The sequence below is a fragment of the Carcharodon carcharias genome, chromosome 13, assembly GCF_017639515.1.
Source record: "Carcharodon carcharias isolate sCarCar2 chromosome 13, sCarCar2.pri, whole genome shotgun sequence".
In the NCBI taxonomy this organism is placed as follows: domain Eukaryota; kingdom Metazoa; phylum Chordata; class Chondrichthyes; order Lamniformes; family Lamnidae; genus Carcharodon; species Carcharodon carcharias.
This window is the reverse complement of record NC_054479.1, coordinates 121,223,974-121,251,749: the sequence shown is the minus strand read 5'-3', so window position 1 is coordinate 121,251,749 and position 27,776 is coordinate 121,223,974. Positions and strand designations below refer to the sequence as shown.

General features: G+C 41.8%; 1 protein-coding gene across 5 annotated transcripts in view; it reads right to left on the bottom strand.

Annotated features, from left to right (window-relative positions):
* Nucleotides 1-4,255: 4,255 nt before the first annotated feature.
* Nucleotides 4,256-27,776, bottom strand: part of rint1 (RAD50 interactor 1) — a 55,220-nt gene continuing 31,699 nt past the window's right edge. For all 5 annotated transcript variants that reach the window (XM_041202501.1, XM_041202500.1, XM_041202502.1 and 2 more), the window contains 5 exons: nucleotides 19,311-19,510; nucleotides 15,964-16,178; nucleotides 11,598-11,778; nucleotides 6,530-6,648; nucleotides 4,256-4,693 (listed from right to left, as the gene is read on the bottom strand). In XM_041202501.1, coding sequence (XP_041058435.1) covers nucleotides 4,471-4,693; nucleotides 6,530-6,648; nucleotides 11,598-11,778; nucleotides 15,964-16,178; nucleotides 19,311-19,510 — 938 coding nt within the window. In that variant the 3' untranslated portion in view covers nucleotides 4,256-4,470. The remainder of the gene's footprint in view (nucleotides 4,694-6,529; nucleotides 6,649-11,597; nucleotides 11,779-15,963; nucleotides 16,179-19,310; nucleotides 19,511-27,776) is intronic.

The following is a 27,776-nucleotide window of genomic DNA, read 5'->3' as shown; positions in this document are numbered from 1 at the left end:
TGCTGAAGCTACAAAGGACTACATGCATACTGAACAGAAGTAGTGTGTACAATAGAGAGCTAAGCGATCCCACAACCAATTAATCAGTCAGTTGTGAATGGTGGTGGCCAATTAAACAACTAAGAGGAGTTTCTACATTAATCCCCATCCTCAATGATGGGGGGATTCCAGCACATTGGTGCAAGTCAAGGCTGAAGCATTTGTAACCAACTTCAGCACTGGATACAACAAAGGCTCTATGGGCCCTGACGATATCCTGATAATACTGAAGACCTGTGCTCCAGAACTAACCACAACCCTGCCAAGCCATTTCAGAAAGCTACAACACTGGTATGTACCCAACAATATGGGAAATTTCCCAGGTACGTCCTGTGCACAAAACGGAGAAATCCAATGTGGACAATTACTAGGCTATCGGTCTGCGCTCAAGCAAAGCAGGGGAAGGTGTCGGTGACAGTGCTATTAAGTGGCCCTTACACACCAATAACCTCACAATGCTCACTGGATTTTGCCAGGGCCATCCGTTCCTTACCTCATTATTGCATTTGTCTAAACATGGACGAAAGAGCTGAACTCAAGAGTGACTGCCCTTGACATCAAGGCAATATTTGACTACGTGTGGTTTCACGAAGCCCTAGCAAAATTGAAGTCAATGGAAATTGGCGGGGGAGAAGCTCTGCACTGGTTGGAGTCATACCTAGCACAAAGGGAGATGGTTGTTGGATGTCAATCATCTCAGTCCCAGGGCATCCCATTTGTCCAAGGCCCAGCATCTTCAGCTGCTTCATCAATGATCTTCCAACCATCATAAGGTCAGAAGTGGGGGTTTCACTGATGATTGCAGTGTTCAGTAGCATTCACAACTCCTCAGATGCTAAAGCAGTCTATGCCAATATGCAGCAAGAACTAGACAACATTCACGCCACACATGCCAGGCAATAACCATCTTCAATAAGAGAAAACCTATCATCTTGCATTGACATTCAACGGTATTACCATCACTGAATCCCCCACTATCAACATCCTGGGGACTACCATTGATCAGAAACTGAACTGGACAGTACAATAGCAGGTCAGAGGCTGCAGTGGATAACCCACCTCCTGATTCCACAAAGTTTGTCCAGCATCCACATGGCACAAGTCAGGAGTGTGATGAAATACTCTGCATTTGCCTGGATGAACGCAGCTCGAACAACACAAGAGACTTGACACCATCCAGGACAAACCACCTTAAACTTTGAGATAAAATCAAACAACTGCGGATCCTGAAAATCCAAAACAAAAACAGAATTACCTGGAAAAACTCAGCAGGTCTGGCAGCGGTGGTGGAGAGGAAAAGAGTTGACGTTTCGAGTCCTCATGACCCTTCAACAGAACTAGGTGAATCCAAGGTGAAATATAAGCTGGTTTGGGCGGGGGGGGTTGGGGTGTGGAGAGAAGTGGACGGGGGGTGGTGTGGTTGTAGGGACAAGCGAGCAGTGATAGGCGCAGATCATCAAAAGATGTCACAGACAAAAGAACACAGAGGTGTTGAAGTTGGTGATATTATCTAAACGAATGTGCTAATTAAGAATGGATGGTAGGGCATTCAAGGTATAGCTCTAGTGGGGGTGGGGGGAGAATAAAAGATTTAAAAATAATGGAAATAGGTGGGAAAAGAAAAATCTATATATATTGGAAAAAACAAAAGGAAGGGGGAAGAAACAGAAAGGGGGTGGGGATGGAGGAGGGAGCTCAAGACTTAAAGTTGCTGATTTCAATATTCAGTCCGGAAGGCTGTAAAGTGCCTAGTCGGAAGATGAGGTGCTGATCCTCCAGTTTGCGTTGGGCTTCACTGGAACAATGCAGCAAGCCAAGGACAGACATGTGGGCAAGAGAGCAGGATGGAGTGTTAAAATGGCAAGCAACAGGGAGGTTTGGGTCATTCTTGCGGACAGACCGCAGGTGTTCTGCAAAGCGGTCGCCCAGTTTACGTTTGGTCTCTCCAATATACAGGAGACCGCATTGGGAACAACGAATACAGTAGACTAAGTTAGAGGAAATGCAAGTGAAATGCTGCTTCACTTGAAAGGAGTGTTTGGGCCCTTGGATGGTGAGGAGAGAGGAAGTGAAGGGGCAGGTGTTGCATCTTTTGCGTGGGCATGGGGAGGAGTAGGGGGTGATGGAGGAGTGGACCAGGGTGTCCCGAAGGGAACGATCCCTATGGAATGTCGCCGGGGGGGTGAAGGGAAGATGTGTTTGGTGGTGGCATCATGCTGGAGTTGGCGGAAATGGCGGAGGATGATCCTTTGAATGCGGAGGCTGGTGGGGTGATAAGTGAGGACAAGGGGGACCCTATCATGTTTCTGGGAGGGAGGAGAAGGCATGAGGGCAGATGCGTGGGAGATGGGCCGGGCACGGTTGAGGGCCCTGTCAACGACCGTGGGTGGAAAACCTCGGTTAAGGAAGAAGGAGGACATGTCAGAGGAACCGTTTTTGAAGGTAGCATCATCTGAACAGATGTGACGGAGGTGAAGGAACTGAGAGAATGGGATGGAGTCTTTACAGGAAGCAGGGTGTGAGGAGCTGTAGTCGAGGTAGCTGTGGGAGTCGGTAGGCTTGTAATGGATATTGGTGGACAGTCTATTACCAGAGATTGAGACAGAGAGATCAAGGAAGGGAAGGGAAGTGTCAGAGATGGACCATGTGAAAATGATGGAGGGGTGGAGATTGGAAGCAAAATTAATAAATTTTTCCATGTCCCGACGAGAGCATGAAGCAGCACCGATGTAATCATCGATGTACAGGAGAAAAAGTTGTGGAAGGGGGCCGGAGTAGGACTGGAACAAGGAATGTTCCACATACCCCATAAAGAGACAGGCATAGCTGGGGCCCATGCGGGTACCCATAGCCACACCTTTTATTTGGAGGAAGTGAGAGGAGTTGAAGGAGAAATTGTTCAGTGTGAGAACAAGTTCAGCCAGACGGAGGAGAGTAGTGGTGGATGGGGATTGTTTGGGCCTCTGTTCGAGGAAGAAGCTAAGGGCCCTCAGACCATCCTGGTGGGGGATGGAGGTGTAGAGGGATTGGACGTCCATGCTGAAGAGGAAGTGGTTGGGACCAGGGAACTGGAAATTGTTGATGTGACGTAAGGTGTCAGAGGAATCACGGATGTAGGTGGGAAGGGACTGGACAAGGGGAGAGAGAAGGGAGTCAAGATAATGAGAAATGAGTTCCGTGGGGCAGGAACAAGCTGACATGATCGGTCTATTGGGACAGTTCTGTTTGTGGATTTTGGGTAGGAGGTAGAAGCGGGCCGTCCGAGGTTGGGCGACTATCAGGTTAGAAGCTGTGGGAGGAAGATCCCCAGAGGAGATGAGGTCAGTAACAGTCCTGGAAACAATGGCTTGATGTTCAGGGGTGGGGTCATGGTCCAGGGAGAGGGAGGAGGAAGTGTCTGCGAGTTGATGCTCAGCCTCCGCGAGGTAGAGGTCAGTGCGCCAGACAACAGCACCACCTTCGTCAGCGGGTTTGATGACAATGTCAGGGTTGGACCTGAGAGAACGGAGTGCAGTAAGTTCAGAGAGAGAGAGATTAGAATGGGTGAGAGGAGCAGAGAAATTGAGACGACTAATGTCGCGCTAACAGTTCTCAATGAAAAGATCAAGAGAAGGTAAGAACCCAGAGGGAGAGATCCAGGTGGAGGGAGAATATTGGAGGTGGGTAAAAGGATCCGTTGAACAGGGAGAGGACTCCTGCCCAAAGAAGTGAGCCCGGAGGTGAAGACGGCGGAAGAGTTCAGCATCGTGCCGAGCCCGAAATTCATTAAACTTTCACTCCCTTCACCACTGGAGCAGTGACAGCAAGAGCACCATGTACAAAATGTATTGCATTAACTTACCAAGCCGCCTTCCAAAACAACTTCCAAACCCACAGCCTCTAGCACCTAGAAGGGCAGCAGAAGCACAGGAATGCCACCATCTGCAAGTTCCCCTCCAAGCCACATACCATACTGACTTGGAACTATATTGTGGCTCCTTCACGGTCGCTGGTCAAAAACCTGGAACCCCCTCCCTAACAGCAATGAGTGTAGCCGCACCAGGTGGTCTGCAGCAGTTCAAGAAGGTGGCTCATCATCACCTTCTCAAAGGCAGTTAGGGATGAGAAACATCATTGGCATTTTTAGCGATGCTCACATCATGTGAAAGACTCAACAAAAACACTTGCTCAGATGTTTGTGTACTCAGTATAGTCCTTTTAAAATGCGTAGACTCTATTTTTAGTACAATAATTTTTAATTCAATAGGACTTAACACAGAACATTCTGGATTGGCATTTCTAGTCATTGCTTAATTCACAAGTTTGATTCATGTCCATTTACGTCCATCTCCTCTTCTCATTATCCTTCTAAACACACCACTGTTGAGTCACATCAATTATATGCTTCATTTTTAAATGCAACAGTGATGTTCCATCTAATCAATGGTTCATTTATTTGCCTGTACTTGGCCAGTTTGTCCTTAGATTCAACAGGATCTCAACATCTTGTGGGGCCAGTTTATAAACTCCAATTTCATTCAAAGCTGCTACTGCGGTGGGCTGTTCAGAGTAGGCAACTGCATCAGTCATATTGCCAGAAGCAGTTTGTAGCACTTCTCGTAACAACAGAGCCGAACCCACATTCAGATTCAGGATGACACAAGCTTCTTTCACTCTAGGGGGAAAAAAAATGTCAGAGAACGTTTCATCTCATTCAGTATTCTTCTAATTATAAATGTTTCATTAACACTGAATTTTCACACTATAGACAATTATTTCAATCAAGTAAAACCTCTAGATTACATAAGCTTAAATGACTGACATTTATATAAATACAAAATGCATGAGAATCTTTAGACAATTCAGAGAAATAACAGGCCAATAACAGGGAGCTTTTAACTAACAGTGGTTAAGTTGAGAAGGAATTCTTAAAGTATGGAGGTTATGCCAAAAATTAAGTACAAGGAGTAATTCCAATAAAATTAAGGCAAAATATAAAGAAAGCCAGATTTATCAAAAACAGAGAAGTAAAAATGTATAGTATATGAAAAAGACTGGTTGTCAATAGAAAAGTTAATTATATGAGTCTATAACAACCTATTAAGAGGTTAGATGGCAACCTAACAGGTAACATTAAAACTGGTTTGCCTAAATAAATAACAGCAAAGTAAATTTTTTGCATGTAATGTTAATTTGAAACATCTGAACAGTTATACTAACCAACAGGTAATTTGTTTAAATAGTTTTCTTTAAAATAGTCAATGTAAATATATATACTGATATGAAATTGCTGAATGCAATACATCCCAGAGCGAATGATTGAGTATTTTGTCTAATCAAAGGCAGGTGAGAGAAGGACTTTGAGTTTCTGAGCAGAATGTGGGGGAAGAGAAAATGGTGGATAGATATTAAGAGGGAAATGTATTAAAATGTTAAGGAATCAGAGAGCATGAGTGAATGGATGTTCTTGGTTTGGCAAGATATAATTAGTAGCACACCTTATGTTGGGAGTTCTCAATTTCCATATGCATAAATGACAAGGTGCAGCAATATTAGCTGATCATAACAAATTCAGAACTCAAGAGAACCAATACAAAGAGATAGAATGAGCAGATATGTGGCATAAATCTTTACAGGACTTTACAGTGGAAAAAAATGGATAAGTGGGATTCTAGGTTTAATATCTTGGAGTATCGGGTACAAAGTTAAAAAGATGATGCAACTTTACGAGATAGTTGGGAGTACTGTGTGTAGTGTTGGGCACCGCATTATAGAAGCAATACTGGAGTCATAAAAAAAGGCATGATGCAGATCTGCTGAGGTGACACCAGGAATGGGAATGAATCTTAGAAAAGCTAGAGCCATGTTCACAGTGGCAAAAGAGGGTTAAAGGAGATGAAGCAGATGTGTTCAAAATTTTGAAGGGGCAATTAGTGAAAGATATTTCTATGAGTCAATAAATTTGTAACAAGGGAACATTCAGTTAGGATTAATAATTGAAGCAAAAGGATGAAGTTGAGTTTTTTTAAATGTGCAAGGTTATTGGAAATTAGAATCCATTACATTGAGTAGCTATTGAATTAGATTTCAAGTTTAGAAGGAAGATTAATATTTAAGGAAGGGTGTGGTGAAAGAACAAGAAGATAGTTTTAGATAACTCCAATTTGCAGCTTGCGATTGCACAGGCACACTGGGCTAAACTGGCCTCCTTCACCTTAATTTCTGATCCTAAATGCCACTCATTTACAAGCTTTTAAATACTTTGTCAGCATACTTAATTTTAAAGTTACAACAGTTATGTCTCAATTATCTCAAAATAGAAGAATGTGAATATTTTTACTTTAATAATTCCGCCTTAATTTAGCATTTGATCAAGGTAATTCTCTCCCCCCTCACTCAAATTGATGCACTATTTATACTGGATTCTGCATTAAGCAACAAAATTTCTTAAAATACGGTACTATCAACTGACGCTGCCAGAAAATATTAAGCTCACACTCAGCATACATACTGCTTGAAGTAGTTTTCTGGTCTTTTGCAATAGTGGGCAAACAGTGGGAAAAGATTCCGAGTCATGTCAAATTGCAGCTGTGCTGATCCACCTTCATTGAAGTGATTTGCCAGTATAATCTAAGCAATTGAAAATAAAAGCAAAACAATTTAAAAATTCAACTGACTGCAAACTAATAGCTGCAGCCTTAATAAGCTCTTATATTTAAATCTTAAAGGAGCACATATATTAACTCCAAAACTTTAACTCACTCCATGCCACAAAACTATAGCAGTAAATTGAGTAGACAATGTCCTTCTTCATATAAAATTTGTACACAGTTTTCAGTTAATTGGAAAATTATATCATAATTGATAAGCAGGGTCTGAGTGGTAAATTGTTCTTTCACCCAAGCAATCAACTAAAAATATCTTCTCTCCTATGGCTTTGTTTCTTATGCAAATGAGTATGAGCACTCAACACAATTAAAAACTACTCAATTTGCACAAATTGCCAATTTTATCAAGTTACAAAGAGGTTACATGGCTGTGTGTATTAGAATGCATCCTGTGTGCAAAGTGGAAGTGTGCTGGTGCAATGCCAATAAGGCTCATTAGAACAACAACTTATATTTAGCTTGCTTAAAGTAATAAAACATCTAAAGTGCTTCAAAGAAACAATAAAAAACAAAATATCACACCTAGCCACATGAGGAGATATTAGGTCGGATCATCAAAGGATTGGTCAAAGAGGTAAGTTTTAAAGAGTGCCTTACAGGAGGAATGCGAAATAGAGAGACAAGAGGATATTCCAGAGCTTAGAACTAGGCAACTGAAGGCATGCCCATCAATGGTGGTGCGAATAAATCAAGGATGCTCAGAGGCCAGAATTAGATAAGTGCAAATATCTCTGAGGATTGTGGGGTTGGAGGAGATTACAAAGATAGTGACGGGCAAGGCCATGGTTGGAATTAAAAACAAGGATGAGAATTTGAAAATCAAGACTTTGCTTGACTGGGAGCCAAGGAGGCCAGTGAAAACTGGGTGATATAAGTGAACAGGGCTTGGGCAAGTTAAAACACGGGCAGCAGAGATTTCAGTGATCTTAAGTTTGCAGGTGTTAGAAGTGAGAGATCATCCAAGGATACTTTGGAATAGCCAAGTCTAGGGATAATAAAAGCATGAATGAGGATCTCAACAACAGGTGAGCTAAGACAGGGACGAAGTTAAGGAGGTCTTAGTTTTTTTGTATTCTTTCACGGGTGTGGGCGTTCCTGGCTAAACCAGCATTTATCGTCCATACCTAAATGCCCTTGAGAAGGTGGTGTTGAGCTGTCTTGAACTGTTGCAGTCCATGTTGTATGTACACACACACAGTGCTGTTAAGAAGGGGGTTCCAGGAGTTTTACCCAGCGACAGCGACAGCGAAGGAACAACAATATAGCTCCAAGGCAGGATGGTGTGTGGCTTGCAGGAGAATTTGCAGGTGGTGGCGTTCCCATGCATCTGTTGCCCTTTGTCTTTGAGTTTGGAGAGGTAGTGGGTTTAGAAGGTGCTGTATAAGTCTTGGTGAGTTAGTGATGGCATACATAGGGTTTGGGAGGTTATCTTGGGGTCAAATATGGCATCAATGTTGTGAGCAGACTACTTTAGTCTCAGACTATTAACAGGAAGAGGGATGGTTTCGGTAATTAGGGAACAGAATTTGGAGCAAGGACCAAAAAGAATGGTTTCAGTTTTCCCAATAATTCCATGGAGGAATTTTTTGGTCATCCAATACTGGATGTCGGGTTAGCAGTCTGATAATTAAGCAACAATGGAGGAATCGAGAGAGGAGGTAGAGCTGGGTGTTGTTGGTGCACCTGTTCAAACTAACATTGTGTTTCCAGATGATGTTGCCAAGGGGCAGCATGTAGATGGGAAATAGGAAGGTGCCGAGGACAGATCCTTGGGGAGGTCACCAGAGGTAATGGTGCAGGGGTAAGAAGAGAAGCAATTGCAAGTGGTACTTTCACTATGATAGATAGGTAAGAACAGAACCAAGTGAGAACGGTCACTCCCAGTGGACTGGCATTGGAAAAGGAAGGTGTTGGTCAACCCTGTCAAGGTTGAGAAGGATGATGAGGGATAGATTACCTTTATCACAGATATGATGTAATTTGAGACTTTGATAAGAGTCATTTTGGTACTGTTCCAGCTAAAAAAAACCTGATTGGAGGGATTCAAACATTGAGTTCTGGGAAATATAGGCATGGATTTGGGGGTGGGAGGATGGTCGGGAGTGACCTTCAAAGATTTTGGTGAGGAAAGAGAGGTTGGAGATTGGGTGGTAGTTGCAAGGACAATTGGGTCAAGGGTTGCTTTTTATGAGAGGAGGTGATGATGACAGATTTAAAGAGAGGAACAATACCTGCAGAACTGTTAACAATATTGGTTAAAAACAAAAAACTGCAGATGCTGGAAATCCAAAACAAAAACAGAATTACCTGGAAAAACTCAGCAGGTCTGGCAGCATCGGCGGAGAAGAAAAGAGTTGACATTTCGAGTCCTCATGACCCTTCAACAGAACTAAGTTAGAGGGGGTGGGGTGGAAGTTAGGTGGTCAACAGTTCAGTGGGAATAGGATTGAGAGAACAGGAGAGGGAGTCTCATGGCCAAGATGAGCCCAAAGAGGGCATAAGGAAATATAGGCGAGAAAGAGAAAGATTTAAGTTCAGGGCTAGGGCTGGGGTTGTTTTAGAGGAAGTATGGCTTGTGAAAGGGACGATGCAGCGGAGGCAGCTGATTGGATGGTCTTGATCTTAGTGTCAAGGGTGGAGGAGACAGGGGAGAAAAGTTTAAGATGGTTTGCAGTACAGAAAAGAAGCCAGGGTTATCTTTGCATTCCAGGATTCCTGGAAGAATGAGTAGTTTTATGTGGTCAAACCAGATCTGTTGAGTTTGACTAAGCCTGCAATATAATTTCAAGTCTGCATCCCTTGGACTTAAGGAATTACGGATGTGGGCCGTGCCAGGAGAATAGCCACGGTGAAAGAAAGTTTTATTCGGGACTAGGGCATCAAAGGTGGTCAAGGTTACCTCCAGAAGCATTCAAATTCATGGAAAAAGTACTGGAAACTAGGTCATGTGATACATCCACCATGAAACGGGATTTGGAGTGGAGAGTCACAGGACCTCTGGTTGATAAAAGTTTTGGAAAGGCTAAATAGAATCAGGTTTTATCGCAAGATGTATAAAGTATAAAAGCCATGAGGTAAGAATGAGCCTGTATATAGCTTTAATAAGACCGCAATTAAAGTACAATGTGCAGTGTTGTGTTCCATGTTATTGGAAAAATATTGAGGCTTCAGAGAGCATGCAGCACAGATTCACCAGAATGGTGCCTAGCATTAGGAAATGCAAATGACTTGAAAAATTGAGTCTTTTTGTTAGGACATAAGTTATAGAGTCATAGAATGATTACTGCACAGGAGGCCCTTCATGTATGTGTCAGCTCTCTGCAAAAGCAACTCATCTGGTCCTACTCCCCTGCCTTTTTCCCCGTAGCCCTTTTTATTATAGGTAATATGATAGTAGAGTATACATTATGAAAGGATGAGACAGGGTAGATAGAAGCAGACTGTTTATTAGTTGAGGGGTCATAGATACAAAGTTACGTGTAAGAGATTTAGAGAAACAAAAAGATTTAGAAAAATACATAAAGTTGTGAGGTTATGGAATTCATTTCCAGGCTTGGTGGTTGTGTTAGAAGCTGTAAATATTCAAGGTTAGCTCTGATAGGTGGATGGAATGAAAAGGCATTAATGGAATTGGGGAACAGGGTGAGTAAATATAATTAGGACTATTTGCTCACATGGAGGATAACTACCCAACACAAACTGTTCAAGTCAAATAGCCTGTTTCCATGTTGTAACTTCTATGTATTTCTATATATTTTGGCACTTGTAGCTTGGTCAATTCATTATACAGGTAGAGTACCTCAAATCTGGTAACCACAGGACCGAGTACATGTGTTGCTGGTTTTCGGGAAAAAAATTCAAATCGGAATATCTTAATTCAGTGAATAGGGGACACAGGAAAACCAACTGATATGATTGCAAAGCACTTTTGGTTAATGGCCAGTCGATGCTGAGATGAACTCACTTCTCACACACTGGATTTAATAATTTTTCCCCACTTCCCTACATCAGCACACCCTGTTTAAAATGAGAAAAAAATTAAATTGAAATGATGTTAAAAATACCTTATTGTTGAAAACTATTTTTTTTTATTTATGCAAGGTTGTACAGAACTCTTTAATAACTCTATTTGAAGTGAATTGGGCCAGCTGCAAGTAGGCAACCAGTGCCCATGAAACTTAAAGGCTTTTGGGAATCAAGTGCAATGTTTGAATTTTAGCCTGTGGGCTTCTATGTAGGTGGCCTTAATGACATCAAAACTCAATACGGGTATCCTGTACTGTAGCAAGAATAGGCATATGCCCTGATCCCAAGTACAATACATAGCTAAATATTCTACCTCAGTAGATTCTGTAAGAGTCTTTTCTTCTTCCTGGGTTACTTCAACTGTCTCTGCCACATCTGCACTGGGTCGGACACGGTCACGATTCACTGGAGCCTGGAAATGTCAGGCGACCAAAGCCAATCAGTACTTGGCAACTCCCTGAACTTTTCTGAACTGGGTTGGTAGGGTCATGGTTTGCTGGAGTGTGGGAAATAATTTCCAGTTTATGGACACCACCAGTTTTCAGGTAGCCAGATTTGAGGTACTGTACCTGTATACTGATCCAAAACCAGCTAGGAAACACATATGCACCTATTATTTTATATGAAATTCACAAGTTTGAATATTTTTTGATTATCATTTCCTGAAATACAGAAATGGCTATGTTTTACTGGTTTGGAAAGATCTATGGAAAAAATTACAAAGCATTTAACTTTTTTTGAAATCCCAAACAACAGACTAAATTTTATTTCTTTAATGACTTATAAAATAATTCAATATATAAGGTGCAACAGCTAAAACAACCAAAATCACAGTCTTATCTGTTCTTTAAAAAAAAACTAAGTTTTCAATTGTTGGTAGCTTACATCCTGGTAGATGAACAAGTCCAGCTTCTCAGCAAGCATTTGCCAAAAAGATTTGAAAAGCGAGTGACACAGTTCCTGCTCCAACTGCAACAATAGGTCTCGTAGAGTCAGTAACATTGGACAAGCTGAACTAGACAGACACATCACTGCTTGGTCTGACTGAGATGGCAAAAACAACCATCTGTAAAATAAATAACCAGCATTAGTGATCCTGTAGCACTAGTACTATTGTATCCACACGCTATCAAAGGATTTTCAATTCCTATTTATGGAATGTACCGAGTTTAAATTATTGAGTTAATGAGTAGGAGTAGTTAATATAAGCAAAATGACAGCGATACTATGCATCTTCAACTGAGCAAACACCAGCAGCAGTAGCATGTTATTTTCTTAAAAATAAACCATGTGGTATTGGCAGTATAACTGAACATTCTGGGGTAAGCAAGTTATTTCAGCCACAACAGAAGTAGTTATGATGTAGCAAAATCTGAGTTGCAAAAAATATATTTGTCAAAGACCAAACTTTGAATAATTAAGTTATCTACAAGTTTCAGTTAGGAGATATATAATTATATCATTGTAGTTGGTTCCATGTTCAAACTTGACAAGCATCCGATAAGAATATGAAATTATTGAAAGTAGCTGCTGTCAAAAAAAAAACACCAGGTACAATATTCCTTTCATATGGGAGGTTTTTCCCATTTGTGAGGGGTATGGGGTAGGGCAGAAGAGAGATAGAAATACACAAAAAGGAAAAGGTTTTATCAAAATCTCAATCTTCAGTGTGAACTCAACATATTTTGTAGAAATAGACAGTACACAATAGGTAATCATGGAACATTTTACCCAAAAGAATGGGAAACAACAGACAAAATACTTCTCATTTCCATAGAAGGATTTTTCAGAACTAATAACATTTTCTGGCAAACTACTTGTATTTAATTCTTTTTATGCCTAACATTCATCAAGCTTGGGAGTGCAAAACCTCCTGTTAAGTTTAACCTTGTAATAAACTGCTTTTTGACCAATGTTAACTATAATGATTCAACATTGGCTCATTATAATCAAATATTAATTTGCTTTAATCCAACCCTTGGTGGATCTTGCTCAACATTTAATACTGCACTGGAAAGCAATTATTCAGTGATCCTTGAAAGTTAGATTAAAATTGTTAATAACGTCCCCAGTAACCATACATGACTGTTTTGTATTCCTTGCAGACTCTGTTAAATTTTAACATTGCCATGTCATTTAAGAAATTTATCAGAGCTAATCCCTATGCAGTTCATCAAAACAACATTCAGTCACGCCCTTCTTAGCTTAAACATTGCATACATTTATTTGCATTTTGAAGTTATCGATACTGGTCCTTTTGCTGCTAATTAAATTTGTTGTTAATGCCCTTAGAGTTTGGGGAAAAAACTTCCATAAGTGAATCAAATTGTTGAAATTTATAAAATTGATTAAGTCAATCCTACATGCCATGTCATGCTGGCCACACTAAACTTGAAACTGTTCTGTATTAAGTTTAATAGCCTGGACTCGGCAATCAGTGCCAAAGGTATGATGCTTGCCGTTCACCTCACTGATAGCTGCCCGCAGACGTTTTACGGGCTTGTCTGCAGGGATTTCCTCTAACCTGGCATCTTTTCCAGGATGGCATCATCCAAAGGAGATCTGTGGCGTATGTGATCAGGGAAAGCAATAAAGAGGCTCTTCAATTGATCAGATTGAAGAATCTTCACTGAGACATGCACGATTCAAATCAGGAAGTATAAAGAAAGAAATATAAATTAAATGTAAGTGATGTGCACAAAGCAAAATCTGGTTAACGTGCAAGAAGACAGGATTAATTAATGACCTTCATAATAAATGATCCTCTAGACAGGAACGACCGCAACACGATAGAGAATTTCACATTCAGTTTGAGGGTGAGAAATGTAGGTCTATAAGTAGCATCATAAACTTAAATAAAGACAATGAGTTTAGAGTTAGCTAAAGTGGACCAGGAAAAAAGATTAAAATATGAAATGGTAGAGAAGTAGTGCAGACATTTGAGGAGATAACTCATAATTCCCAAAGATATATTCCACTGAGGAAGAAAGGATGCACCATCCATGGCTAACTAAGGAAGAATGGTATAAAACTGAAAGAAAAGGCTTACAATCCTGCCAAGATTAGTTGTAGGCCAGAAGATTGGAAAGTTTTTACAAACTTTTATAAAGTTTTCATTTAAAAAAAAGGGAAAATTTAGAGTATGAGAGAAAACTAACAAGAAATATGAAAGCAGACAGTAAAAGCTTCTACAAGTATATAAAAAACAAAAGAGCAGCTAAAGTAAGCATTGGTCCTTTAGAGGATGAAATTGAGGAATTAATAATGGGAATCAAGGAAATGGCAGAGACTTTGTACAAGTATTTAGTATCTCTTCACAGTAGAAGACGCAAAAAAATCCCAAAAATAAGAGAAAATCAAGAAGCAAATGGGAGGGGAGAGCTTAAAACAATCACAATAACTAGAAGGAAAGTACTGGCCAACTAATGGGACTAAGGGTTGACAAGTCCCCCGGACCTGATGGCCTGCATCCTAAGATCTTAAAATAAGTGGCAGCAGAGATAGATGATGTATTGATGTTAATCTTCCTAAATTGCCTAGATTCTGGAAAGATCCCAGCAGATTGGAAAGCTGCAAATGTAACACTTCTGTTCAAGAATGGTGGGAGACAGAAAGCAGGAAACTATAGGCCAGTTAACCTAACATCTCTCATTGGGAAAATGCTAGAATCCATTACTAAGGAAGTAGTAGCAAGACATTTAAAAAAATCATAATACAACCCAGCTTAATACAACTTGGTTTTGTGAAAGGGAAATCATGTTTGACAAACTTATTAGAGTTCTTTGAGGATATAACAAGCAGGGTGGACAAAGGGTAACATTTAGTAGATGTAGTGTATTTGGGTTTCCAAAAGGCAACTGATAAGGTGCCATATAAAAGGTTGTTACACAATATAAGAGCTTATGGTGTTGATACATTAGTGTGGATAAAGGATTGGCTAACAGACAGGAAACAGAGAGTTGGGTCACTTTTAACTTGGCAAACTGTAATCAGTGGAGTGCCACAGGGATCAGTGTTGGGACCTCAGCTATTTACCATCTATATTAATGATGCGGATGAAGACGTAAAAAAACAAAAAAAAACGTCTTTTTGAAATTACAGCCATAAATTTTCTTCTGGGAATCTGTGACTCTCCACACTTGTAAAATTAATTGTTCGGGGTCAGAGAGCTGGTTCAGCAATAGTTATCATTCCATTAAAAATTCACCTACAACTTAATGCACCAACCCTAACTTTTTCAGTTGTGTTTAGTATGGAAGCTAATGAACAAGTACATTAGGTTCCTACCGTTATAGTCATATCAATAACCAGTCTATCAGTGAAGACCTTAACTGCGCACCCTGTGGAGAAGTAAGGTATCTCTGACAGCAACTTCTTGATTGTTGCATTTAATTATTCAGGCAAGTACTGTGGAATGTGATGCCATTTTTCCTCCATTACAATGGTGAGAGCCGATAGCCTCAATGTTATTCGCATCCCAAATTCTGGGCTAAATGTTGGATTTTACCAATGGTTCAGTAGATGAATGGACATCAGTGTATAATCCTGAGGCATACAAGCCTGGAATTTCCCAAGTTTAATTTCTGGTCTGGATTAAGTCAGTTGACTTCTGCAGGGACTTCCAAACATGATGTAAAGATGCCAGATGGAACATGCACACATGGATGTCAAGCAAGGCCAAAATCAGATTTGGCTGTGACAATATCTAGATTCACTAATGGAGACAGCCCAGCTTGGGTAAAGTTCCAGAAAGCTGCCAACACTCCAATATGATGCTGCCTTCAGCAGCAAAGGAGGGAAAAAATACTGGAGAGATGGGGATGATGCAGAATTCAACCTGTAAACTTTGCATGGATGCTGAACAACTCCCAAGAATACTATCTACTGTACCTCTGCCTACATAACTGCAGATGTTTTGAAATAAATTCAATCCTTCTGGGTTATTTGTAACTAAATAGTATTAGATTCCTTTAGTGGGCACTGCAGCAAATTGGGAAGATTTCAAAAATTTCAAGATATCATAAAAACATTGATTAACTATTTCTCCCAATCTAGAGAGAGAAGCCATCAATTTCCTTTGTTTTTTCCTTTCCCGTATTGATGCCATAGAGTTTAATAGCAATCAATTTATTAATATTCAATGCCAATTCTGAAGTCTTGAAATATTAATGTATTAATTGATGTGACATTTATTTCTCCAGTTATACATGACAATGCATATAACAGCGGCTCAGATTTTCAAAATATTCACCTTTCCTTCTTGTAAGGTTTTGCTTTGTCCTTCACTTCTCTAAAGACATGCTCTACTTGTCGTGTCAACATGTCATATCGCAGGCGCTTTAGCAAATCAATCATATTATCAAAGACAGAGCTTTCAAGAGAGGCCAGCTGCCCAAGTTGTAACTCAGTCATGGTGTTGCTCGCTCCACAAACCTCGAGTGCTGCTTGCTGAAGCTGCAAGAAGAACTACATAAAAGGGAATTACATTTCTAAGCTTGGGAAATAGCTCTTTGACCCAATTTCATAAACATGCACCTTATTCCCCTTAATTATTAAAATGTCAGATGCACAGTCTTATATGTAATATAACTCACTGCTTCTCCATCCCTGTGCTGCATCTGATTATTTACCATAAAGTAAAACAATTTACAACATTAGTAATATTATTAAACAGAGCTTCACAACATCACTTGGCTTATTGATTTTAAAAGGATGAGTGTGATCCAACAGTCTCTAAATTGTCATTTGGAGTACAGAACTTGAATATTGCTGAAAAAAGGAACATGTCAAAGCTTTTCATCTTGCACTCATCAGGAAACTTCACAAGAATACCAATGTCAGGGGAAAACAACAATTTATACTGTATGAGAAGAGTGTGCTAATTGATTGGCAAGTGGATTGTGATTGATAGAGGTGTTGCCATGGAGAATGCACCAGTGATGGTGACTGACAGTTAACTGCCAAGCATTGTTTGAAATTTAAGCCAGGCAGATTGACTCTGCTTGGCCAAAGCATTGCCTTGAGGAATGAGTCAGCGAATGGCTGTTTAGCTGAAACAGGCACCATGTGTGTACATGTTTTTTTCTGTCAGGGCCTTGTGTATTAATATATGTAGCTTCCACTGCATGTAAATGCGCCACGCTGTGAGCCCAACTGACAATCTGTAATTCCTTGTCAGCGTAATCTTTAGCACACTGAGGTTATTTAAAAATTTGTTGTCCTATAGCAGAATCACATCTAATGTTGGACAGAGTTTTGCAAGCACAGGCTGGTTGGGTACGGTCCATGACAGTATCGATAGGAGTGACTACTGCACAGTCGTTGTGGAGACCAAGTCCCACCTTCATATGGAGGATAGCCTCCATTGTGTTGTGTGGTACATCCACCGTGCTAAATGGGATAGATTTCGAACAGATCTAGCAACTCAAAACTAGCCATCCATGAGGCACTTTGGGCCATCGGCAGCAGCAGAATTGTATTCGAACACAATCTGTAACCTCATTCACCAAGGCTCCTTCCACAGCACCTTCCAAGCCCACGAACACTACCATCTAGAAGGCAAGCGCAGCAGCTAGATGGGAACACCACCACTTGGAAGTTCCCCTCCAAGTTACTCACCATCCTGACTTGGAAATATATCGATATTCCTTCATCGGGTCACTGGGTCAAAATCCTGAAACTCCCTTCCTAACAGCTCTGTGGGTGTAATTACACCATATGGACTGTAGCAGTTCAAGAAGGCAGCTCGCCATCACCTTCTCAAGGGCAACCAGGGATAGGCAATAAATGCTGGCCCAGCCAGCGAAGCCCATATCCTGTGAATGAATAAAAAACAGGTCTGTTTCTTGCCGATATGTGGATTGTATGATATGTGGATGATACATTTGCTATATTTAAATCCACAGCTGCATGTAATAATTTCTTGCATGTCTTAATGGGCTTCATCCTGCACTTGAAATGGAGAAGCACTCCCCTTCCTTGACATACTAGTTGAGAAATCTGCCAGGGGTTTCTCTACCACAGTCTCCTGCAAGTCTTCCTTCATTGGTCACTACACATGTTGTGATTCTTACAATTTCACGTTATAAAATTGTTCTTATCGGCAACCCTGAACCATTTGCTCACCATGCAAGCTTGATGCTGAAATAGGACGCATCAAAGGCATCCTGCGGGATAATGGCTACCCTGATCAGATCATTTCATGCTGTATATCATGCAAACTCATGAAAGGGCCTGAGGCCATCACTTTTGGCCCTGAAAAGTGCCTACCCTTCCTCAGGTTACCCTGAAACGGTGAGGTACCACAAAATTTGATCAACAGGTGAAGCTAGCTGTTTCACATTGTTACTATGCAGTGGCAACATGAGTCACCACCAACAAGGTGCTGCCATCAAGCTAAAAAGCCTATCACACAAATGAGTAATGTGGTATATGAATTTCAGTGCCAGTGTGATGCTAGGTATGTAGGCCATGCACCTCAAAGACTGGTGGGTTTTATCAAACAGCATGTCCCAGCAGCTGTTCGCGAGGGGCAAGTTACAGACCAGACCCAACCAGCCGATGCTTGCAATACTCAAAACACAGTGTTGAACATTAGATGTGATTCGCGATTGGACAACATTTGCTAAATAATCCTCATTGTGCTAAGAATTATGCTGACAACCAATTTATGATGGTTGGTCAGGCTCGCAGTATAGAGCATTTGTGTATACTGGAAGCTACATATATTAACACACAAGGTCCTGTTCTTTGCAGACAGAAAGAACATGTACACACATTGCACCTGTTTCAGCTAAACAAAATAAGTGACAGCAATTCACTGATTCATTCCCCAGCGCAATGCCTTGAGCAATCAGGTCAAGCTGCCTGGCTTAAATTTCAAACTATGCCTGGCAGTTAACTGTCAGTCACCATCACTGGTGCATTCTCCATGGCAACGCCTCTACCAGAGGTCCACTTTCTAACCAACTAGCACTCTCCTCTCATACAATATAAATTGTTGTTTTCCCCTGACATTGGTATTCTTGCAAAGTGTCCTGATGAGTGCAAGATGAAAAGCTTCGACATCTCTTTTTTTCAGCAATACTCAAGTCTCTAAATTGCACCAGAAATTTCTTTCAGTTGTTTTCACTGATTAACAAAATGAAATATTTGAAATATTGCACTGTACTAGTAACATTTAGTGCACAATCTAGCCTGATGGTGTGGGAGTTTAGCATTTTAAAGGGGCTATTCTTTCAAATCACTGTTTAGCCAAAACCTTATCTGCCCATTCTAATAGTTAAAGATCACTGGTCAATTCTCATGAGCAATCACTACCAAAGATCAATTATGCTGTCTGCAAAATGGCAGTCAAATTAACTATTCAAAGTAATTAACTGTTTGTAAGCACTTTGAAGGGTTCAATACATGTAATGGGGCTTTATACAAATAGAAGCCTTTCACTTAATGCCATAACACTGTCAACCTATTCTAGTCCACATTACTCTACTGGCAGAGATACTTAAAGCATAAAGTTATTTTGCACAGATGTTTTCCTTCTTTCCATCAAAAACAAGCATTCCATAACTACTCTAGCAGAGGTATGAAAGTTCTTACCACATTGTCTGCCCAATCTGCTAACACTGCTGCTATATAGTTGACAGCATTTAGAATGGCACAGTAACGGGATCCTAGAGGAGAACGGGTCTCCTCCTTCATCACTTGAGTTAGACGAATCCTGAAATCATCAATCAGCTCCTTCTGTAGTTCTAAAAACTGTAGTTTTCGGGCTGCTGTAGGAAGGCCCTTGTACCGGTCTGTTAAGATAAACATGAAAATCTAATTTACGCAGCAGTGAAGGAATAGGAAACGGAGAAGCAAATATGTAAACAAAAAAATCCCTGCAATTTGCTCCTAACAAACTCACAAAATTCCCTTTTTTTAAAATCCAACTCCGAAACTAATTACAAATATGGATTAAAATTAAAAAAAGCAAAAAAACGTACAAAATTCAACCTGATAATGATTCCTGATGGCAATATTAGCTTTAGCAACTGGGTCAGATGCAGGTGGAACTTCATCCCTTAAGTACCATCTTTCTTAAAAATAATCTTTCTGACATCCTATATGACTGTGACAAAGGTAAACTATCCCTACTCGCCCTGTCTACAGATTTGGCATGATTGACCACACTGCTCTTCGTCAAAGTTTCTCCACTATCATCCAGCTGAATGGGACTGCATTCACCTAGTTCCATTCTTATCTATCTAAATGTATAAACGTAGCCATAGAATCACCTGCAATAGCTTTTCTCCATTTTCGAAGCATTATCTCTTAACCCCCAAGGATCAATCCTTGACCTCCTCCTATTTCTCATATAAATGCTGCACCTTAGTGACACCATCTGAAAACTCAGTGTTATTTTACACGTGTACACTGATGACACCTAGCTCTACCTCACCACCACCTCTCTTGAGTCCATTGTCGCTAAATTATCAGACTGCTTGACTGACATCCAGTGTTGGATGAGCAGAAATTTCCTCCAATCAAATATTGGGAAGACTGAAGCCATTGCCTTCAGTCTGCACCAAAACTTCCTAAGCTACCAATTCCAGAATCAGACTGTTCAAAATCCTTGGTGTCAGAATTGGCCCCAAGACAAGCTCTCACCCCTGTATGTGCACCATCACTAAGAATGCCCATTTCCAACTCCACAACATTCCCTGACTCTGCTCCTACCTCAGTTCGTTTGCTGCTGAAACCCTGATCCATGTCTTTTTGCCAAGACGAGACTATTCCAATGCACTATTGGCTATCTCCCACATTCTACCCTCCGTAAACTTGACATCATCCAAAAATCTGCTGCCCACGTCTTTACTTGCAGCAAGACCTCATTCCATCACGCCATTGCATGCGGATCAACATTGGTTCTCCATTAAGAACAGCTCAATTTTAAAATTTTCATTCTTGCTTTCATCTCCCTCCATGGTCTCAACTCTCCCCATCTCTAATTTCCAACAGGCGGATAATCCTGCAAGATCTATGTTCTAATTCAGGCCATTTGAACATTGCCAATTTTAACTGCTCCACCAATGGTGGCCATGCTTTCAGTTGTCTAGGCCCTAATCTCTGGAGTTTGCTCCCTAAACTTCCCTTTTCTCTTTGAAAACACTCAAGATCTTTTTTTTTGCAAAAATATACTTTATTCATAAATCTTCAAAAAACATTTCGGACCATTTCAATATCACCATTACAAAAATACAATCAGGTTCAACTTTTACAACATGAATCACAAGGTGTATCAGTACAAACAATGAATATTACAATCATTGGCAGACCTTCATTTTAAGCTGTACAGCCTGAGGGGCTCTTTACAGTTCCCAGCCCCTCAGTACACTGTGGCAGAAAGGTCTTAGGCAGCGACACTTCCCCATTGCGCCTTTGTGACGGCTGCCCCAAGCAACTGTGTCCCTCAGCACGTAGTCCTGGACCTTGGAAATGTGCCAATCTGCAACACTCAGTCGGGGACAACTCTTTGCGCTGGAAGACCAACAAGTTTCGGGCAGACCAAAGAGCGTCTTTCACCGAGTTGATGATCCTCCAGCTGCAGTTGATGTTTGTCTCTGTGTGTGTCCCTGGGAACAGCCCGTAGAGCACAGAGTCCTGTGTCACAGAGATAAAAACAAAAAAACTGCGGATGCTGGAAATCCAAAACAAAAACAGAATTACCTGGAAAAACTCAGCAGGTCTGGCAGCATTGGCGGAGAAGAAAAGAGTTGACGTTTCGAGTCCTCATGACACTTCGACAGAACTTGAGTTCGAGTCCAGGAAAGAGCAGAAATATAAGCTGGTTTAAGGTGTGTGTGTGGGGGGCGGAGAGATAGAGAGACAGAGAGGTGGAGGGGGGGGGTGTGGTTGTAGGGACAAACAAGCAGTGATAGAAGCAGATCATCAAAAGATATCAGCGACAATAGTACAGTAGAACACATAGGTGTTAAAGTTAAAGTTGGTGATGGGCGACCGCTTTGCAGAACACCTGCGGTCTGTCCGCAAGAATGACCCAAACCTCCCTGTCGCTTGCCATTTTAACACTCCACCCTGCTCTCTTGCCCACATGTCTGTCCTTGGCTTGCTGCATTGTTCCAGTGAAGCCCAACGCAAACTGGAGGAACAACACCTCATCTTCCGACTAGGGACTTTACAGCCTTCCGGACTGAATATTGAATTCAACAACTTTAGGTCGTGAGCTCCCTCCCCCATCCCCACCCCCTTTCTGTTTCCCCCTTCCTTTTTTTTTTCCAATAAATTATAAAGATTTTCCTTTTCCTACCTATTTCCATTATATAAAAAAAAATTTAAAAAAAACCCCACTAGAGCTATACCTTGAGTGCCCTACCATCCATTCTTAATTAGCACATTCGTTTAGATAATATCACCAACTTTAACTTTAACACCTATGTGTTCTATTGTACTGTTGTCGTTGACATCTTTTGATGATCTGCTTCTATCACTGCTTGTTTGTCCCTACAACCACACCCCCCCCCTCCACCTCTCTGTCTCTCTATCTCTCCGCCCCCCACACACACACCTTAAACCAGCTTATATTTCAGCTCTTTCCTGGACTCGAACTCAAGTTCTGTCGAAGTGTCATGAGGACTCGAAACGTCAACTCTTTTCTTCTCCGCCGATGCTGCCAGACCTGCTGAGTTTTTCCAGGTAATTCTGTTTTTGTCCTGTGTCACAGAACTGCTCGGGATGAACCTCGACAGAAACCACTGCATCTCTCTCCAGACCTTCTTCGCAAAGACACAATCTACAAGGAGGTGAACAACGGTCTCTTCCCCATCACAGCCACCTCGAGGGCAACGTGCAGAGGGGGTGAGACTCCTGGCATGTAGGAAGGATCTTACAGGGAGCTACATCTTGGTGCTTGTTGGAAAGTTCTGGCGATGAGGCATTCTGCCAAATGACTTTGTCAGTCTGCTCAGGGAACCATCCCACAGGATCCACCCTCTCCTTTTCCCTCAGGGCCTTTAAGACATTACGTGCCGACCACTGCCTGATGGACTTGTGGTTAAAGGTGTTTCTCTGCATAAATTTTCCCATGAGGGACAGGTGGTACAGCATGGTCCAACTACTTGGACCCTTCCGGGGCAGCGTGGCCAGACCCATCCTTCGTAACACTGGGGACAGGTAGAACCTCAGCATGTAGTGACACTTGGTGTTTGCATACTGAGGGTCTACGCACCGCTCGATGCAGCCGCACACAAAGGTGGCCATCAGTATGAGGGCAATGTTGGGCACGTTTTTTCCCCCTTCATCTAGAGGCTTGTACATCGTGTCCCTGCGGACACGATCCATTTGCGATCTCCAGATAAAGCGGAAGATGGCTCGGGTGATCACCACCACACAGGAGTGTGGAATGGGCCAGACCTGCGCCACGTACAGCAACAGTGAGAGTGCCTCACACCTGATGACTAGGTTCTTACCCGCAATGGAGAGGGAGCGTCGCTCCCACATGCCCAGTTTCCTTTTCACCATAGACACTCGCTCCTTCCAGTTTCTAATGCGTACCCTGGTCCCCCCGAACCATATCCCCAGCAACTTCAGGCCGTCAGCCCTGACGGTGAAGGGGACAAAGGATCAGTCAGCCCAGTTCCCAAAGAACATGGCCTCGCTCTTCCCACGATTTACCTTGGCTCCCGAGGCCAGTTCGAACTGGTCGCAGATGTGGATCAGTCTGCGCACCGACAGCGGATCAGAGCAGAAGACGGCGACATCAGGCTTTGACCCGAGTGCCTCCACTGCCTGGGATCGTATGCCCGGATCCTTCCTGATGGACTCAGCAAAGGGTTCTATGCAACACACAAAAAGAACAGGCGAAAGAGGACAGCCCTGCCTGACTCTAGATTTAATAGGAAAGCTATCTGATTCCCACCCATTGATTGAGACTGCACTACTGATGTTAGTGTAGAGCAGTTGGATCCAATTGCAAATTCCCTCCCCAAACCCCATTTTGGAGAGCACATCCACCATGTAGGTGTGCGATATTCTGTTAAAGGCCTTCTCCTGATCCAGGCTGATGAGGCAGGTATCTACACCCCTGTCCCGCACATAGGCAATCGTATCCTTGAGCAGCGCGAGGCTGTCAGAGATCTTCCTGTCCGGCACAGTGCAGGTCTGGTCAGGGTGAATCACCAGTTCTAGAGCGGATTTGACCCGATTGGCGATGACCTTGGACAGAATCTTATAGTCCACATTCAACAGTGAAATGGGTCGCCAATTTCTAATTTCCTCCCTTTCCCCCTTGTGCTTGTAGATGAGGGTGATGATGCCTTTCCTCATGGATTCTGACATACTGCCAGCCAGGATCATACTCTCGTACACTTCTAGCAGGTCCGGGCCGATCCAGTCCCACAGAGCCGAATACAACTCCGCCGGCAAGCCGTCGCTTCCGTGAGTTTTACTCTTCTCGAAGGACTCAAGGGCCTCAGTCAGTTCGTCAGGAGTTAGCGCTTTGTCCAGACTCTCCCGTGTACTGTCGTCTAAGACCTCCGTGATAGAGGACAGGAAGGACTGGGAGGCCGCGCTGTCTGTGGGCTTCATGTCATACAATCCGGTATAAAAGGATTTGCTGGTCCTCAAAATGTCGGACTGTGATGACAACCTTCAGGCTGCTGATCACAGAGCTCTCTGTACCTTTTGTACCTTTTGGAAGAAGAAATGTGAGCATGTCTCGTCCTGCTCCATGGAGCAGACTCTGGAACGGAAGATGATCTTGGAGGCCTCCGAGGCAAAGAGCGAGGCTTGCTGGCTCTTCACCTCTTGGAGTTCCTCCTTGACATCAACCCCCATTGACTGCAGCCAGAGCAGATTCTGGAGTCGGGACATTTCCCTCTGTTCCTTTCTAGCTTTCTGGGTGCCTTTGAGGATGAAAAATCTCTTAATGTTTCCCTTGATCGCTTCCCACCAGTGTGTCAGTGACTCAAAGTGGGATTTCATGGTTCTCCAACCTTTGTAATCCCTCTCGAGCTCCTCAATGTTCTCTGGGGTCAGCAGTTTCACGTTTAGCTTCCATGCCCCCCTGCCAACTCTCTGGTCTTCCTCTAAGTGACAGTCAGCCAGTAGATCTATCTCTTTGAACAAGCTTTTGGCTATATCGCCTTATGAGACTCAGTTTCAAATTTTGCTTCATAATACTCCTCAGATGCACCATGGGATGTTTTATTACGTTATAGATACTATATAAATAGAAGTTGCTACATTGTTTTAACAATAAAAAAAAATTTGTAACAGTTTCTAACCGAAGTGATGCAAATTACTTACTTGACCTCATTTAGATCAACCTATCTACTGCCGACATATCCATTTACATTGGTAGAATTATTTATGAAGACAAAGTCTCAGGTTAAAGTGAGGACAACTTCCATTGTGACTGTAGCACTACTGCTATGCTAAGTGGGAGAGAAAAAGCAGTCCAAAACTGGGAAAATGAGGTATTGTGGGCCAAAAGTAGCGAAATTGTATACCACTACAATCTGTAATCTCATGGTCCAGTACATCTCTCGCACCTCCATCACCATCAAGCCAGTAGACAACTAGTTTGAAGAAGTGCAGGGGAGCTATCCCTGGTGTCCTGGCCAATACCTATCCCTCAATCAATGTCACAAAAAGATTAACTGGTCATTAATGCATTGCTGTTTGTGGGAATTTGCTGTGCACATATTAGCTGTTGCGTTTCCTACATTACAAGTGATTACATTTCAAAAAGTACTTCATTGGCTGTAAAGCGTTTGAGATGTCCAGTGGTCATGAAAAGTGCTATGTAAACATAATTCTTTCTTTCTTTAATTATGGTACAATAGATAGTGTAGAATGTCCTGGCAGGAACTGCACCAAGCATAACTTAGAGTGAAGCAAAAACCTAATGAAGCTACAAAATGACTACCTGTTTGTTAAATACCAAAGGCTGTTGGCAAAGTTATACATTCCAAGATCAATAGAGTAGAACAAAGTTCTTTTGTCCTTCTACAGTCAGTAGAGAATGGTGGCACACAAAGATAAAGGCCTGGGAAGGAAGCTCCATGAACATCCCAATCCTTAAACATGGTGGAGCATAATGCAAGTTTAAGATATGAGATCTGTAAGCTTGAAGTTTGTAAACAACCTCAGCCAAATAGCGAATCCTAATCAGCCTCATTCAAACATTACATGCACCAATATTCAGCCATTCAGTTTACACCATGCAACATTAAGTAGTAGTTGAGTACACTATTCACAGCCAAGGTTATAAGTCCTGACAACACCTTATCTGTAGCATTTTAACCATGAAAAATAAAACCAGCCAATCAATTCCAGTGCAATTGTGACACTGGAAGCTGTCAATTAACATGGAAAGATGTCAGGTTTCTCCTATTCAGAATGACAGACTCTCATGAATAGTCTGATTTCTGATACTCAGTTTAATTTTGGCAGAACCACTGAGCTGCAGAATCATAGTCTTGATCCAGATATGGACACAAGAGCTAAATGCCAGAGGAGAGAAAGGAGTAATTGCCCACATCAAGATACCGTTAGAAGAACCAACATCACAGAGTCAGTCACCCTTTGGTGCCTGGAGTTATATCTGACACAAAGAAAAACTGTCATGACTGTTGGAGACCAATCTTTGGGACCCTATGACATCGCTGCCTCACGGCAGTCTTTGTAACCCAACTGTCAACAGATGCATCATCAATGACCTTCCCTGTCATGAGGTCAGGAATGTGGCTGTTCACAGAAAATTCTACAATGCTCAACTGTATTCACAATTCCTTCAATAATGAAGCAACCCATCTGAGCCTAAAGCCTGACCTGGATAATATCCAGGCTCAGCTGATAAATGGCAGAGAAAATTCAAGTTACATATGACCATCTCAGCAAGAAGAGGCTCATCCAGCTTCCTGTGGCTGTCAATGGTACCACAATTGCCAAACCCCCAACATCAAAAACCGGAGTGTTACCATTTCTCAGAAGTTGAACTGGACTAGTCATATCAACACGGTGACAGGGTAGAAGCTAATACTTCAAAACAAGTGGCTCACCTCCTGACCCATCAAAGCCTTTCCAGCATGTGCAAGATGCAAGTCGGGAGCATGATAGAATACCACCACTCCCATGGATAGATGCTGCCAGAACTTTCACAAAATTTAACATCTACAATAGAGCAGTGTGCTTGATTGGCATCCTACTGCCAAATTCAATATACAATCCTGCCGCCACTTCTCAGTCCTGCAAACTCTGCCACTGAGAAGAACAAAAGCAGCAACGTAACTGCTACACTCTCATCTCCAAGTCACTCTCCAAGTCACACACAATCCTGACTTTAACATTTATCACTGGTTCCTTCATTGCCATTTTGTCAAAATTCTGGAATTCCTTACCTAACACCATTGTAAGTTCATCAGCACTAGCTTGTAGAGGTTCAAGGAGAAGTCCTTTCCCAGGGAAGCTAAGGCCAATAAATACGACTTTGCCTGAATTGCCCTCAAGTTGGAGAACAATTTTTAAAAAAATTAATGGAATGTACAGAACTTATTGTAGTACACGAAAATAAGATAACATATTAGTGATAAAGTTGAGTTCTGAGCATTCTGTATGCATTTTTCTTTTGGTTTCACCGAAGTAAAAAAAGATATGAGTAAAGTTAGGTAAGTATTCTATATTTTTCTCAGTTATCTTTGTTGGATAAGGAGAAACTTTGCAGTCAAGAATTAAATAAATTGAGCAAAGTTCATGCTAGGGTAGGTGAATTATACCTTTTCCAAGAAAGCAAAGGAGTTGGGGACCTGAAAATTCTTACCTTCCATGTCATCTTTTGTCAGTTGCAACTTTATGAAATGAATGTAGAGCTCTACAAATTAACTTTGTAAATGTACACCACAATATACTTGACACACAATAAAGTGAAGTACTGTACTTTATTGGAGCTAACAGCAAGAATAGAGAAGGGTAGTGCAGTAGATGTCAACTATCCAGATTTCCAAAAGGCCTTTGATAAGGTGCTACATAATAGTCTAATGCATAAGGTCACTGTCTCATCGC